General features: G+C 37.4%; 1 protein-coding gene across 3 annotated transcripts in view; it reads left to right on the top strand.

Annotated features, from left to right (window-relative positions):
* The window catches only part of SSX2IP (SSX family member 2 interacting protein), a 72,826-nt gene extending 65,172 nt beyond the window's left edge, over window positions 1-7,654 (top strand). For all 3 annotated transcript variants that reach the window (XM_064372573.1, XM_064372572.1, XM_064372574.1), the window contains exons 13-14: window positions 815-980; window positions 4,569-7,654. In XM_064372573.1, coding sequence (XP_064228643.1) covers window positions 815-980; window positions 4,569-4,743 — 341 coding nt within the window. In that variant the 3' untranslated portion in view covers window positions 4,744-7,654. The remainder of the gene's footprint in view (window positions 1-814; window positions 981-4,568) is intronic.
* The last annotated feature ends 6,707 nt before the right edge of the window (window positions 7,655-14,361 follow it).

Raw genomic sequence — 14,361 nt, 5'->3', positions numbered from 1 at the left:
GCCCCAGCCTCCTGAGTAACTGGGATTACAGGCGTGTGCCTCCACACCCAGCTAATTTTTGTATTTTTAGTAGAGACGGGGTTTCGCCATATTGGCCAGGCTGGTCTTGAACTCCTGACCTCAGTTGATCTGCCCATCTCAGCCTCTCAAAGTGCTGGGATTAAAGGTGTGAGCCACCACTCCTGACCCAAAAATCAACTTTAATATTTTATTTACTGTAGTCGAAGTGGGGATGAGAGGGGGACTCTGCATACCCAAAGTAACTTTTGTTGTGAGTTTGTAATAATGTGAAGGTTTTGAAAATTTACCTCTGGAATTTTTTTTTTTTTTTTTCAGAACAGAGTCTCACTCTGTCACCCAGGCTGGAGTGCATCTCGGCTCACTGCCTCCTCAACGTCCTGGGCTCAGGCTGTCCTCCCTGCCTCAGCCTCCCGAGTAGCTGAGACTGCAGGCACACACCCAATATACCTAGAAAATTTTTAAAACTTTTTTGTAGAGACAAGGTCTCGTTATGCTGCCCAGGCTGGTCTCGAACTCCTGGGCTTAAGCAGTCATTTCACCTCAGCTTCCCAAAGTGCTGGGATTACAGGTATGAGCCACCCCACCCAGCCTAGAAATACTTTTAAAACTAGATCCTTTTAAATATGTGTGGACTATGCAACAAAGATAGCAAGATTAATGATATTCAAATTAATTTGTTCCATCTCTTACCTGACTCAGAACTGCAGATGAATCATCCTGGTGATTATTTACCCTCACCATATTTAATTCTTCACCATATGTACTGCCTTTTTCCTTCCTTGTTTTAAAACAGGTTCTGATCAGGACAATCTTACAGTGCACTCGAGGCAACTGCAAAAGAAGCCTCACAGTATGTCTAATGGGTCTCCAGTTTGCATGTCGAAACTTACTAAATCTCTTCCTGCTTCACCTTCTACTTCAGACTTTTGCCAGACTCGTTCCTGCGTATCTGAACATAGGTATTTGTCTATAAGTGATCTTTTCACATATTTCTAAAAATTGCTGAAGTTGCTCTGCTAAGGAAAAGGTGGCGTGTATGTAGTATTAGCAACAGTAGAGACTTTGGAGAGGAATTAATAGATGATTTATTCATTCTGCAAATATTTATTGAGTGTCCAGTATATATAGACACTGCTGGATGCTGGGAATACGATAGTAAACAAGTAGATCTGTTCCTTGTCTTCTTAGAGGTAAATCGTATGTATGAATGTCTTTTTATTTCACATTTAAGATACAACTTAGAATACAGTCTTAATTATAGGAGTTAATGTTTTAAGTGCTTTAATTGTATTCAATAGAAGGATGTTGTTTTGACAGTTTTTGTAGAGTACATATCTTAAATTTTTTTTCTGGCATGCCCATTTTATTGTTGTTGAAGGGCAAAGAACTGAAAAAACCTATTCATCTTGAGTGATAAAGATCTGTGCCCAAGGATGACAGTGTAAAAAAACTTGGCTCTCCACCGTAGGAAACCCATATATTGCTCTTAATTGCTACATTTTGGTATTGTCCTCTATCTCAAGTTATTTAATCATTTTCTGAGATAACATCAATACTCTACTTCAGAGCCAGTTCCAAGTTTAGTTTTAAATGAAGCAGAGGAAGCAGGTAGAAGGTTCCTAGTAAGATAGAGAATAGAAAAGATTAGAGAGAGAAGTTGGAAAGTGTGGTGATAATCTCTTTGCTCTTAATTAAAAATAGGAGACAAGGGCCTTGGAAAGCACCAGTCAGAGCTGAAACAAACTTGGCCTGTGCTAGAGGCTGGAGTGGAACTAAGTGTCAAATAAGCCAGCTGGCCCTTGGGCCAAGAAGTATGAAATAGATGGAGTTTAAAACAAGAAATGAAACTTTTAAAAGGAGAAGGAGGAGAACACCCTATAAGTCATGTTGATTTTTAAGAGGCGAGGGGATTAGGACCCCAAGTAACTGTTGGAGGGAATGAAAAAGAGCTAGGTAAGAGCACTCTAGCCAAGTGTAGGTACCCTGAGGTGGGACACACTTCATACATTTGTGATGGTGAGCGTAGTGAACAAGACCTAGAGGTGTGAGATGAGGATGGAGAGATGTAAAAGTTCAAATATGCACAGATACAGAGAGACTAAGATCATGAACCCCCGTGTACCTGTCACTCAGGTTCAGCAGTTATTAACTCATGATCAGTATTGTTCATATGTAATCCCACTCAGCATGCACACATCTGGGATTTCATTTACAGAATATTTTAGTGTGCATTTCTAGGTCAAATGTTGTTCTAAGGGGAACAGAAGAAACATCAGTTTTAAGCAAGAGAGTGAAAACAAGTTTTATAAAGAGTACTGTTTTATAATGTTGAAAGCAGATTGTAGGAGTCTGTAATATAAACCAGGAAATCCAGTTAGGAGGCACTATTGGAGTGGAAACAAAAGGTGATGGTAATTTGGACTAGGGTCATAATGTGAAGATAGAAATGCTTGGATTTGGGATATATTTTGAACTTAGAGCCAATAGATGAGTTGGATATGGGAAGTTAAAGTTTATTTTACAGTCAAAAGATAATGTGTAAGCTCCTAGTATTTTCTTACATAAAATGTTATTCAGACTTGCAAATTTGACCAATCAGACCTATCTATATAGATACAGATGCAAATTCTGCTACCATTTACAAAGAATACATTTTATATCTAAGAGATAGCATAATGTAGTTGTCTCAATTGTTTTTATATATTTTAAATATTTAGTGTTTTACATAATTGTTTTACATAATTGTTTTTACAAATAATTTTGAAATATTTGGCATAAGTATTTCTTGAAGGCATTGTGTTGTGTTTAAAGTTCAGCATTTAGTACCTAAATCATAGGGTTTGCAAGTGAAGTGTTAATATATTAGAAGCACTTAAAAACAGTACCTAGTTACATTGTAAACATTTAGTGACAGACTATAAAAATAAAAATATAGGCCATGCACGGTGGCTCACACCTGTAATCCCAGCACTTTGGGAGGCCAAGGCAGGTGGATCACGAGGTCAGGAGTTCAAGACTAGCCTGGCCAACATGATGAAACCTCGTCTCTACTAAAAATACAAAAATTAGCTGGGTGTGGTAGTGGGTGCCTGTAATCCCAGCTACTCGGGAGGCTGAGGCAGGAGAATCGTTTGAACCCAGGAGGGAGAGGTTGCAGTGAGCCAAGATTGCACCATTGCACTCCAGCCTGGGTGGAGACTGTGTCTCAAAAAATAAATAAAAAATAAAAATATATGTAAACAAATATAAACATGATTTTCTGTTTCCGAATGCTCCACTCAACAACATCAGTGGTATAGAAACAATTTTGGAGCTTAAAGGAATTCAAGCTATTCATTGTTAACTAGCCTCCAAGAATAAACAGAAAAGAGTTTTATAACTAGTAGGGAAGCTGTGATTCCTGACATGGTTCTTTACATTTTAAATTTGATAAATTTGATTCTCTTGCTCCTGAAGCATTTCAGATCTTGGTTTATATTAATAATAATATTACAACAAAATAATTAGGAGTATTTGTAGCTAATTTCTAAAACATCCTCATTGCTCCTTCACTGTAGAATGGAATTTTACATAAAGGCTGTGCCTTAGATTCCGGGCAAGGAGACTCGTGCATAAGTTACAAAACTTAGTTTAATCATTTGTACAGGGATTCTGATGACTAAATTACTATAAGTCATCAGAATCCCTATACAAATGATCAAACTAGGCATGCACCATTAATCCCAGCTAATTTTTGGTACAGATAGGGTTTCACCATGTTGTTCAGGCTACTCCTGAATTCCTGTTTGGGTGCCTCAGCCTCAGCCTCAGCCTCCCAAAGTGCTAGGATTACAGTTGTGAGTCACTGCTCCCAGCCTTTTTTTTTTTTTTAAGTAATATTTTAAACTAGGTTTTTGGTTTACATTTTTAGAATTAAAAGGAACAGTATTTTTAAAAGATTGCCACATTATGAGGTTGAATTAGTAAACAAAAGTCACAAGAAGTGTACATTTAGAAAAGTTTTTAAGAAAATTACATAACATATTCAATTGATGAAAAATGTATTATTCATTGGTTCAACTGCATAGATTTTAAAGTTACCATTTTAGCAGATTTATTGTTTTGAGGCTGATTGAACCAAAACCATCTCACTACAGAGTCTGGTCTTTTAGCCACTTCTGAAGGCACTCATTAAGTATCTGTCTTGGTGAATAGATGAAAGGATGCTTTTTAACAAGTGGACATGTAAAGAAAGAAAACATAACAAGATAAATAATAGTGGTAGAAAAATGGAGACATTTGGAATATTAGCTTTCGAAACCCTTAAGCTCCAGTTGGACAACATGCATCAAAGTCGACTAAAGGAATAAATAAGTAGATGGATAGATAGGATAAAAGTGATACATTACACCATTTTGAAACACTTTAATGTTTTTGATCATGTGTCCTCCAAATTTATGTAAATTAGCACAAGACATGGAAGCAATGAGACCTTAGACATCAGGCATATATACAGTATAAAAGGAGGAGAGGAGAGTCACTAAGATCTGCCTTTCTTTTTCCGACAGTTCAATCAATGTACTGAATATAACTCCTGAAGATATTAAACCAAATCAGGTTGGAGGAGAATGTACAAATCAGAAATGGAGTGTGGCATCAAGACCTGGATCACAGGAAGGTTGCTATAGTGGATGCTCCTTGACCTACACAAATTCTCATGTAGAAAAAGATGACTTACCTTAGACATGTGGACTGGAATTTTTTTCATTAACATATTCATCAAATTTCACATCTAAGTTGAAACAGGGTGTGTCATAAAGTCAATTATCTCTAAGAAGATGGTCTAAGTCGTTTGTTTGGACTTCCCTGTCTTCCCCCAAAGAGTTGAAATGTTAAATCTATTTAAAAGGATATAAAAGCTTTGGATATGTATTTTTAGTAACAGAAGCATCTGGTTCTGTGAATGAAGGAATGTATAGATGTTTGGATGGAAACAAAAGCACTAGAATGAGTTTCCTCTTATAGGTATTAAAAATAGCACTTTTAGGAAACTGATTATTGTAAACGTTTAATTTTGTCTCAAATATAATTGGCATTGGAAGTTTAGCCTTTACTTGAATGTATACTGTAGATTTTTAACAAAGCAAGTTCTATATTTATTATGTTTAGTGTGATTTGAAATTACCTCTTTCATATGTTTTAAATAAAGTGAAATTTATGTATGTTTTGTACATAGATATACATGATTATGTTAAGAGACTTTAAGATTTTAAAGTTTCACACAACCATAAGTATAGTATTTCATGCCAGTAAAAATTTTTTAGTGGTATTCTGTTTACAGATGTATTAGGACCATTGATATCATTACATTGAAGAATTCTTTTTAATACATCTGGGCAATAAATGTTTAAAGCTATTCCATGAAGTCTTTAGATAATCAACACTACTAACATTACATTTTTGAGATTTTTATGACATTAGATTTTTATTTTATATATGTAGGATATTATAATTTTTAAAAGGTCTATTGATAGAGGAATAGGGGCAAGACAGCAAAAGTACCGTTGAATAGAACAATTTAAGAGATTGGTTTAAGATACTGGATGATAGAAGATATTTCAGATATCTAGATGGTGATATTTTCCTTACGAGATGGGTGCCAGTATAGTAATATCTATACTAACTAAGGCTTTGTATTTGTTGTCAATAATTTTTTAAATAATTTTTTAATGAGGTATTTACCACTAAAGAAATATGATAATGTAAAACTATCAAATTTTATAATTGAGATATTATGATACTCTGGAAAAACGTGTCATTTCATTTTCAGAAAACTCCTAGGCTCTCTTCACTCTCTGTAATATTTCTGATTGCATGTTTCTTCATGAAAAGTATATTGTTGTTTTGATAGTATAATATAAATATAGGCTCAGCTCTTTCCCAGGATTTTCATCAAAAAGCTTTAAGTGCCTAACCCTGCTTGTCTCTGTACATAGAAGCCTGCACAGATCCAGTCCTTGCTAGGTATTGTAGTTTAGGCCCATTTACCTTCCCCTTTACTGGTAGTTCAGCCACTTACATGCAGTCACCCTGTTTGTGGCTATTTTAAATTCATATTATTTAAAAAAAAAATTATTTGTGTTATCCATCCACTATACGTAACTATGTAACTCTTTGGAGTTGCCTAGCAGCAGCCATTTTTTCAGGGTTGATAGGATATCATTAAGAGGATCTTATGAGACATTAGTGGATATACTCATAATACAGTAACCATATTTATAGTCTCAAAGAGCAGGCTCTTGAGCATTAATCACTCACTACCTTTAGCTTGATGCATGGTCATTTCTTTGCTATTTAAAATACTGTACATGGTACAAAATATCAAAGACACTACCATATTCTAAAGGAAGAAATCTAGCTGGGTTATGTTTATTTTTTTGCTATTTGGCAGTAACATGGTCAAAGAAAGGCAGGCAGAAATTTTAAATACAGTTAATGAATACATTTGTCAAGAATTTCCCCCCAGGGTTTTCCATGGTGTACTTTGTAAGAAATAAGCATTCCGATTTTTAAAGTAAATCTCATATTTCATGACAATGGAGGTCACCCGTTTTTTGTTTTGTGTTTCCATTTTAAAGTGGGTTGAATTCTCAAACTGGAAAGAAAAGTTCCTTGAGACTTACTTTAAAATATAAAGTGTGAAAGAAACAGCAGAGTGAAAGCCAAACTCGTTACACCTTCAATGTCTGCACAGATCCAGAAGTTGTACATTTTACTTAACATCACTTTTGTTGAACATTCCAACTCCAAAATGATCCCTAATCACCCTAATCTCAGAATGTTGGAATGATGTCTGTATTTGAAAACCCCGGACTCCACACATAAAACTCCTAGGATTTTACTTCCCATCTCTTTCTAGGTGTTTGTTGGCAATGTACAAATAATATAGCTGTGCTAATCTCACATTTAGTCATGATAGATGATGGTACTAGAGTGCACTTCATTTTTGTAAGTTCTCCTGATAAGTGTTTTTTTGTTTATCAGTATGTAAATCTGAAATATTTTGTACTTCATTTGTTTTTACATGGCATATATCCATTCTGAATTTTCAAAGCATAAAAATGTCAAAGAAAAATTGAGATAAACATTTTGTTTACTATTAAATGTTTGCATCTGCAGTCTATAATGAGAAAAAAATGACTGAAATTTAACTTAAATAGCATTTTCTTATAGAAGCAATGTATTAAATGATTAGATACGCAGGACAGTTCACAGCAAATTGTTTACCTTGTGGCATAATTGAAATACTGTTATTTGGAAAGAGTTTTATATTTCCTACCTTACCAGAATTGTTCATAGGCTTGTGATAATGTGGTGTTGTGGGAAAATATATTTCATGTGCATGATGAATTGAGCACTATGAATCTCATCTTGCCCGCACCTGGTGGAACATTTGAAAGCCCCTAGGACCCCAGGAGAGATATTTTTGCAGCATGTATGCCTGGAACACACTGTGAGTTAGCAAGACCCTGCTGTGGTAATGCTGTTGTACAAATCTGCAAGTATATTGCCTAATATAAGTCGTGTTCTTATTTCTAGATTGGATTTAAAGTAAGTATGGATTGTGGAAGCCTAGTAAATATACTTTTCCCTATGTTTGTCCTTTTAAGTCTTTTGACAGGCATTTATGAAGTACCTTCTGTATGTAAAGGCTTACTACTACTTTCCCATCCTTGGAAATGTGAAGACAGATAAGCACACTGCCTGCTATTGAGAATCTGAACTGAGTGGAAGACCAACTACATTGTAATAAACAATGGTAGATGCTACTGAAACATTCAAGCTGTTCATAAAACATGGACTGGTGGGTCTGCTCCAGGGCCACATCCCTTTCCTAACAGTAACGTGGCTAGGCTTCCATTTCTAAGTCTTAGCATTATTTCCTATATGAAGTGCTATGTAATAGAGATTGTTTTGCTAGATTTTGTTTTCTACAATCAAAATGTTGACTTGCAAAGGATCGTAGGATTTTCTCTCCACGAGAACATGTATTATCATATAGTAGAAAAAGCATTCTCAAAAATTTGAGATAAGGCCATGCAGATAAGGATAATGAAATTCGTCACTCTAGTCCTTTTTCTAAATATAGTGTTTTTCAAGCTGGTTGTAAATTAGAGTGGGTGGATATTGATTAAATTCATTTATGTAAAATCGAATGGTTGAGATTTTTTGAACATTTACAAATAATGGATTGCTGAGGGCTGAGGAAGTACTGTAATGTCAGTGACATATGAAGCTCCTTGATAAAGATCCACCTCAATATTCATATGGTAGGCTTCAGAAATATATGTACCTAGTATAATGCTTAACAGCACAGAATATTTGTTGATGAGAAATATGCTGATGAAACATATTTCTTTACTGGAATGAATGGACTATAAATTTGGGGTTAGAATCCTTAACTCTTTCTCAAGAGGGTGGGAACCTTGTTATGATTCTTTATGCATGTGTATTTTCAACCCTATCTCAAATCCTTGCATATACAGTATCATGATAAAGTAGGTTATGCCACAGTTAACAAACATTAAGTCGGTGTGTCTTAATACAAAAATTTATGCTCATGAAATGTCCATTGTGGACTGGGCAATCCTCCATTTTTAGCTATGCCATCTGGAACACATGGTCTCCAACATTGCCAAATCAGAGAGAGCAGACTAGCAGATGGTGTAGAGTATTTTTAAGAACCAGACCTGAAAGAGACATGCCTTCCACCTACAGCCTCACTGCAAACAAGACTGGAAGGTATAGAACATGTAGCTTTTTGGTGAGCACTTACAATCTGCTACTGAATGTAGTTGATGCTAGATATTTCATCCATGCTTACTCTGCAAGGGGTTTATTGCTGATTATTAAAGCAAAAATTCTTAATTTTTGCAAGGAATGTATTTTAAATCTTCTCTCACACTTTTTAGCCTTTTCATAATACAAGTTTCTGAATGTTCAAATGGTAGTTTTACTCATTTAGTTATTAAAGTATCTTACAGTGCACCGAACACTTTTATTTTTCAATTGTCAGAGAATCTTAACCTTATTTTTAGAGAGTTGATAACAGATTCATGTGTTAAATGATGAACCCAAGGTCACATAACTGCTATTAAGTGGTAAGACCTTAACCCATATCTGAGGTTTGCTAAGTTTCCACCTTTTCCCACACTGCTGCAGTGCCCGCTTGTAGAGCTTTTTAAGTGAAATTCTTCACCCATTAGCTGCCAGCTATAATCTACATCAAAAGTAGTGATCATTTGGTCCATGTGCAAGACTTGGCCTCATTTTTTTTGTGATTGGTTACCATGGCCAATCTATTCAGGGTTCCACCACTACTTTTTTGCAATTAAGGTATTAAGAATTTCATTGAAATAGCTAATTTAGTAGTTTATGATACTCTAAAGGCCATTGAGTAATCTGAAGTTATGTCTAGAGCACCTGCAATTTGTATGTGTGTGTGACAGTGTCACCCAGGCTGGAGTGCAGTGGTGCGATCTTGCCTCACTACTGCCTTGATCTCCCAGGCTCAAGCACTCCTCCCACTTCAGGCTTCCAAGTAGCTGGGACTACAGGTGTGTGCCACCATGCCTGGCTGGTTTTTTTGTATTTTTTGTAGAGATGGGGGTCTCACCGTGTTGGACAGGCTGATCTCAAACTCCCAAGCTCAAATGATCCTGCCTTGGCCTCCCAAAGTGTTGGGATTACAGGCGTGAGCCACCACCTCTGACCAGCTTGTATTTTTTTACCCTGCCTTTTTGTTCACTCTTGGCAGTTTGTGTACCATGTCCCACTGTGGCTACAGTCACAGTGACCAGAAATACTTCATTTTGTCCAAAAGATTCAGTAAACTTTTGGAGACATTTTGTCTTGAAAAATACAGTAGTGGAACATGTGAATATTTTTACTCAATTTTAGAAGGAAAACAGCTGATGTAGGGCAGCTGGATATTTTCCAGTTTCCCTGTTGCATCTGCATTTAGATAGATTTTCTTGTTTCTGGTCTGTCAAGACAGTCTCATTCCTGTTTACAGTGTTCCATTAAAGCAAACCGTACCTCAGCCCACGGGTAGCTCACGCCTGTAATCTCAGCACTGTGGGAGGCCAAGGGGGTGGATCACTTGAGGTCAGGAGTTCAAGACCAGCCTGGCCAACATGGCAAAACCCCGTCTCTACTAAAATTATAAAAAATAGCCAGCTGTGGTGGTGCACACCTGTAACCCCAGCTACTCAGGAGGCTGGGGCAGGAGAATTGCTCCAACACAGGAGACAGAGGTTGCTGTGAGCCAAGATGGTGCAACTGCACTTCAGCCTGGGTGACAAAGTGAGACTCCATCTAAAAAAAAAAAAAAAAAAAGGAAAAAAGAAAAAAGTAAACGTTTGCATATTTCCTAGAATCCTAAAACTAACAACTAGAACCTACCCTCTATTCTGGCTTTTTGGATCCGATTCTATTATATATGGTGTCTAAACCAAGATGGTCAGTTGTTCATCCCAGCCAGGCATAAGGTCAGATAGCTGAGTTCCCTGGGTTTAGACTATGCTAGTGCTTAGCCATGACTACTGTGGCTGGTTTTGTTAACCTGTAAGTATAGTTCTTACTTGTCTATAATGTGCTGTAATTTATTTACCCTACCTTGAGATTTTTTTCTTCTGTAATTCTCAGCCCAGAACTATTATTTCAAACCAAACTTGTATTTCAGATTTTTAATTAGTGAAGAGGCTCAATGAAATGCAGTTTTCAAATAGTCATCCAAGAGTATAAAGCTTTTGTGGAATATCAATTTAATTTCTAACCACTTTTAGTCTCTTTTATCTTGAAAATCTCTTTTACCTGGATAACTAGTTGGTTTGGTTTTGTAGTTTTTTCCTCTTAAGCAAAGAGGTATTAAATAATATGGAAAATCTCTATAAATTAGATCTCAGTGAAATTAAACTTTTCCAAACAAATAGTTTTTCAGATTCTGTGTTAATGCCCCAAAGAAAACTAGAAATCCAACAACTGGCCACACAAAGCCTTGGCACATATCTAAAGAAGCCATTTTGATCTTAAAACCATGAAACATTTTAACTGGAAATTTAAAAATCACATTGCCCTTTTATTTCTGAAGCACTTGTCTTCATTTTTGTCAAGGGCAAAGATCTGAGAAAACAACTCGTAAATGCTTTTTGTTGTTGTTGAGACAGTCTCACTCTGTCACCCAGGCTGGAGTGCAGTGGTGTGATCTCAGCTCACTGCAACCTCTGCCTCCCGAGTTCAAGCAATTCTGCCTCAGCCTCCCAAGTAGCTGGGGTTTCATGCATGCACCACCATGCCCAGCTAATTTTTGTATTTTTAGTAGAGCCAAGGTTTCTCCATGTTGGCCAGGCTGGTCTCAAAATCTTGACCTCAAGTGATCCGCCTGCATCAGCCTCCCAAAGTGCTGGGATTACAGGCATGAGCCATTGCACCTGGCCTCATAAATGCTTTTAACTGAAATTCTTTGATAAGGAACAAAAAGACTATGGTAAATCTCAGAGGCAGAGTTGGCCTTGGCAGTGAGGGCCAGAAAGGGTGTACGTTGGAGACACAGTTGCTTGTGGTGTGGTTTCCCAAAATCTGGAGGTGCACATTCCTGCTGACTCAACGGTCTGTTTCTCTGGACTTGGTAGCCCTCTGTTTCCAGACTCCCAAGCACTGTATAATGGGTTCACTAATTATAGCTCAAGTGACTATAAATTGTTACCCAAATGAGAAGCTTTTGATAGTGAAAGGAGGAGCTATTAATGATTAGGCCTGTCCCACAGTGTAAACTGGGACAAATGGTCACCCTGTGCATAGTGGAAGGCCCTGTCCAAGTAAGCAGAACTCTGTCTTGAGTTTTGGTTGTTGAACCTTAAACCAAAAATAAAATCCTAAGCCCCCTTCCCCAACTATTGGGCTCTTTCTCAGCCAAGGGCATTCCAAAGTTAACCTGAAAAACTAGTTCATGATGGGAAGGAGGGGTCAGACATTCCTGATTATACACTCTTCCTCTACAATCTATGCTCCCTGAAGGCTGTTACCTGGAGGCTGTATGATAAAACTTTAGTTTCCATAGCCTCTAACCATCATAACCCATACATTCCTTTGTATTGATTCCAGCTCTTTAGATAATAACTCATTCAACCAATTGCCAATCAGAAGAGTTTTAAATCTACCTATAACCCAGAAGCCTCTGCTTCAAGTTGTCTCACCTTTCCAGATTAAACCAATGTACATCTTGCAGGTATTGATTGATGTATTATGTCTTCCTAAAAAGTGTCAAAGCAAGCCACACCGGACCACTTTGGGCACATGTCATCAGGACCTCCTGAGGCTATGTCATGGGCCTGTCCTTAACTTTGCCAAAATAAACTTTCTAAATCAAGACCTGTCTCAGATATTTTTGATTTCACAAACCCTAATCCCCACAAAACTACTTCCTTTAATTTATGCCTCAGGTATAGTTTCTAAAAGATGGAATCAAGTTGTGGTCTATCCTATAACACTCAAAACGGCATGCAAAAAAGCAGAAGTTCGTCTCAATGCAGTTGACGTATCAGGGAACAATTTGAGCATAATGCAAAATTTGTTTTTGTTTATGTGTGATTCTGTGAGTGAGAAACACTAGGTGAATGCAGCAAACTGTGCCCAGCTGATCCAAACTAAACAGTAACACAAATATACATCTCACATGTCTACTGTAGACAAATAGGCATAAACGGGACAGGAGGGGGATCCCTCACCACCCACCAGGAATGTCAGGTGACCATCAGATGATAGTACAGCAGCTTTCACACTGCCTCCCTAAAAATGATAATTTGCAGCCAGGCCAAGGAGAGGCAATTTCCTGATGGTCCACGGTTGTCACACTAACCTGCAGGCACCAGGGAGAGGCGATTTCCCAAACATATTAAAAACACTTGAAATTGGTAATCAACTTCCATTAAAATCTCAGGAATTGGGTGAGTGATCTTGAACACATGTATTTAGAGACAAAATGGTGGAGTCTGAATCCCAGGGGCATTCCACTAGAAGAGGGAAGAAAGCCTGAGATGGGTGTGTATACAACTTCCTGAACACACTGTGCATGCTCACCTCCCAAGCACAAGGAGAGCACTGCCTGCGAGCAGCCCACCCGAAGGGAAGAAATACGGGAAAAGGGACACAAGACCCTGGAAATATGATAGCATATTCAACCCCAAGTCAAAAAGTCAAATGCTGCATTTGTCCTTCAAGTTGTCTGCTTGCATCTCTTCCAAGTGTACTTCCTTTCTTTTCTGCTCTAAAGCTTTTTAATAAATTTCCACTCCTGCTCTGAAACTTGCCTTGGTCTCTTTTTCTGTCTTAAGCCCCTCAGTTGAATTATTTCTTCTGAGGAGACAAGAATTGAGGTTACTGCAGACCCATCAGTAATTTGGATATTCACTACCACTAACACTACCAGATATCTCAGTTTACCATGTATGTTATAAACAATACCCATCCCTATCTGATGTTACAATGTTCCCCTGGATTTCAGACAACTCTCCTTCTACCACTTCACAACATACAAGCTGCAACCCTTCCAAACCCTACTTCCACAAGCTTACTTCCAGTCTTTTTCAAGATAAAATATGTTTGTATTGTTTATGCATTTCTTAACATGTATAAAACTCTGCTATGGTTTTTTATTAGGATTCTACTTTTAAATGAGTCACTGATGAAATTTTTTAATGCTGTGCACCCAACTCTATTTTTTTCATAGGTCCTGTGATATTTACTACAATTCTGCAAAGCATGGTTTTTAGGGATATATGTGTTGTATTAAGGCAGAGCTGATGAAAAAGCATCTTTTGTCTCTCCACTTACATGCTGACTGCTGATAGCCTCTCAAAATTCCATGCCAGCTTTCCTCACTCTACTCATCTGTAACAAACTATTATTTGAGGGACAGAAATTTTAAAAATTAAAAACCATCAAAAATACATCAAGCCGTTGTTGTGCCAGGCACATACTAAGCCTTAATAAGCCATTTCTTTGACTTTTCCCAAAAACTCTATGCAGAAGCTATTATACTCACTTTAGAGATGAGGAAACTGATGCAAAGAAAGGTAAACTTACCCAGTGTCACACAGCTAATACGTGGTGAAGAAGGCATTTGAACACCAGGAATCATTTTATAGCACATTTTCTACTGAATCTGATGAACTTGCAAGTGCCTGATTGCGTGCTGCTCCCTAGGGGTGTTGCCTGAGTGGTCTCGAAGGGTTGGGCTTGAGAAAGGATCAACATGCCTTTAACTAGAGATTTACTGCATCCATTCTTGATGGCAGATTA

Source organism: Aotus nancymaae, unplaced genomic scaffold, assembly GCF_030222135.1.
Source record: "Aotus nancymaae isolate 86718 unplaced genomic scaffold, 86718_ANA_hifiasm-v0.15.2.pri h1tg000007l, whole genome shotgun sequence".
Taxonomy (NCBI): domain Eukaryota; kingdom Metazoa; phylum Chordata; class Mammalia; order Primates; family Aotidae; genus Aotus; species Aotus nancymaae.
This window is presented reverse-complemented; position numbering and strand designations above follow the sequence as displayed.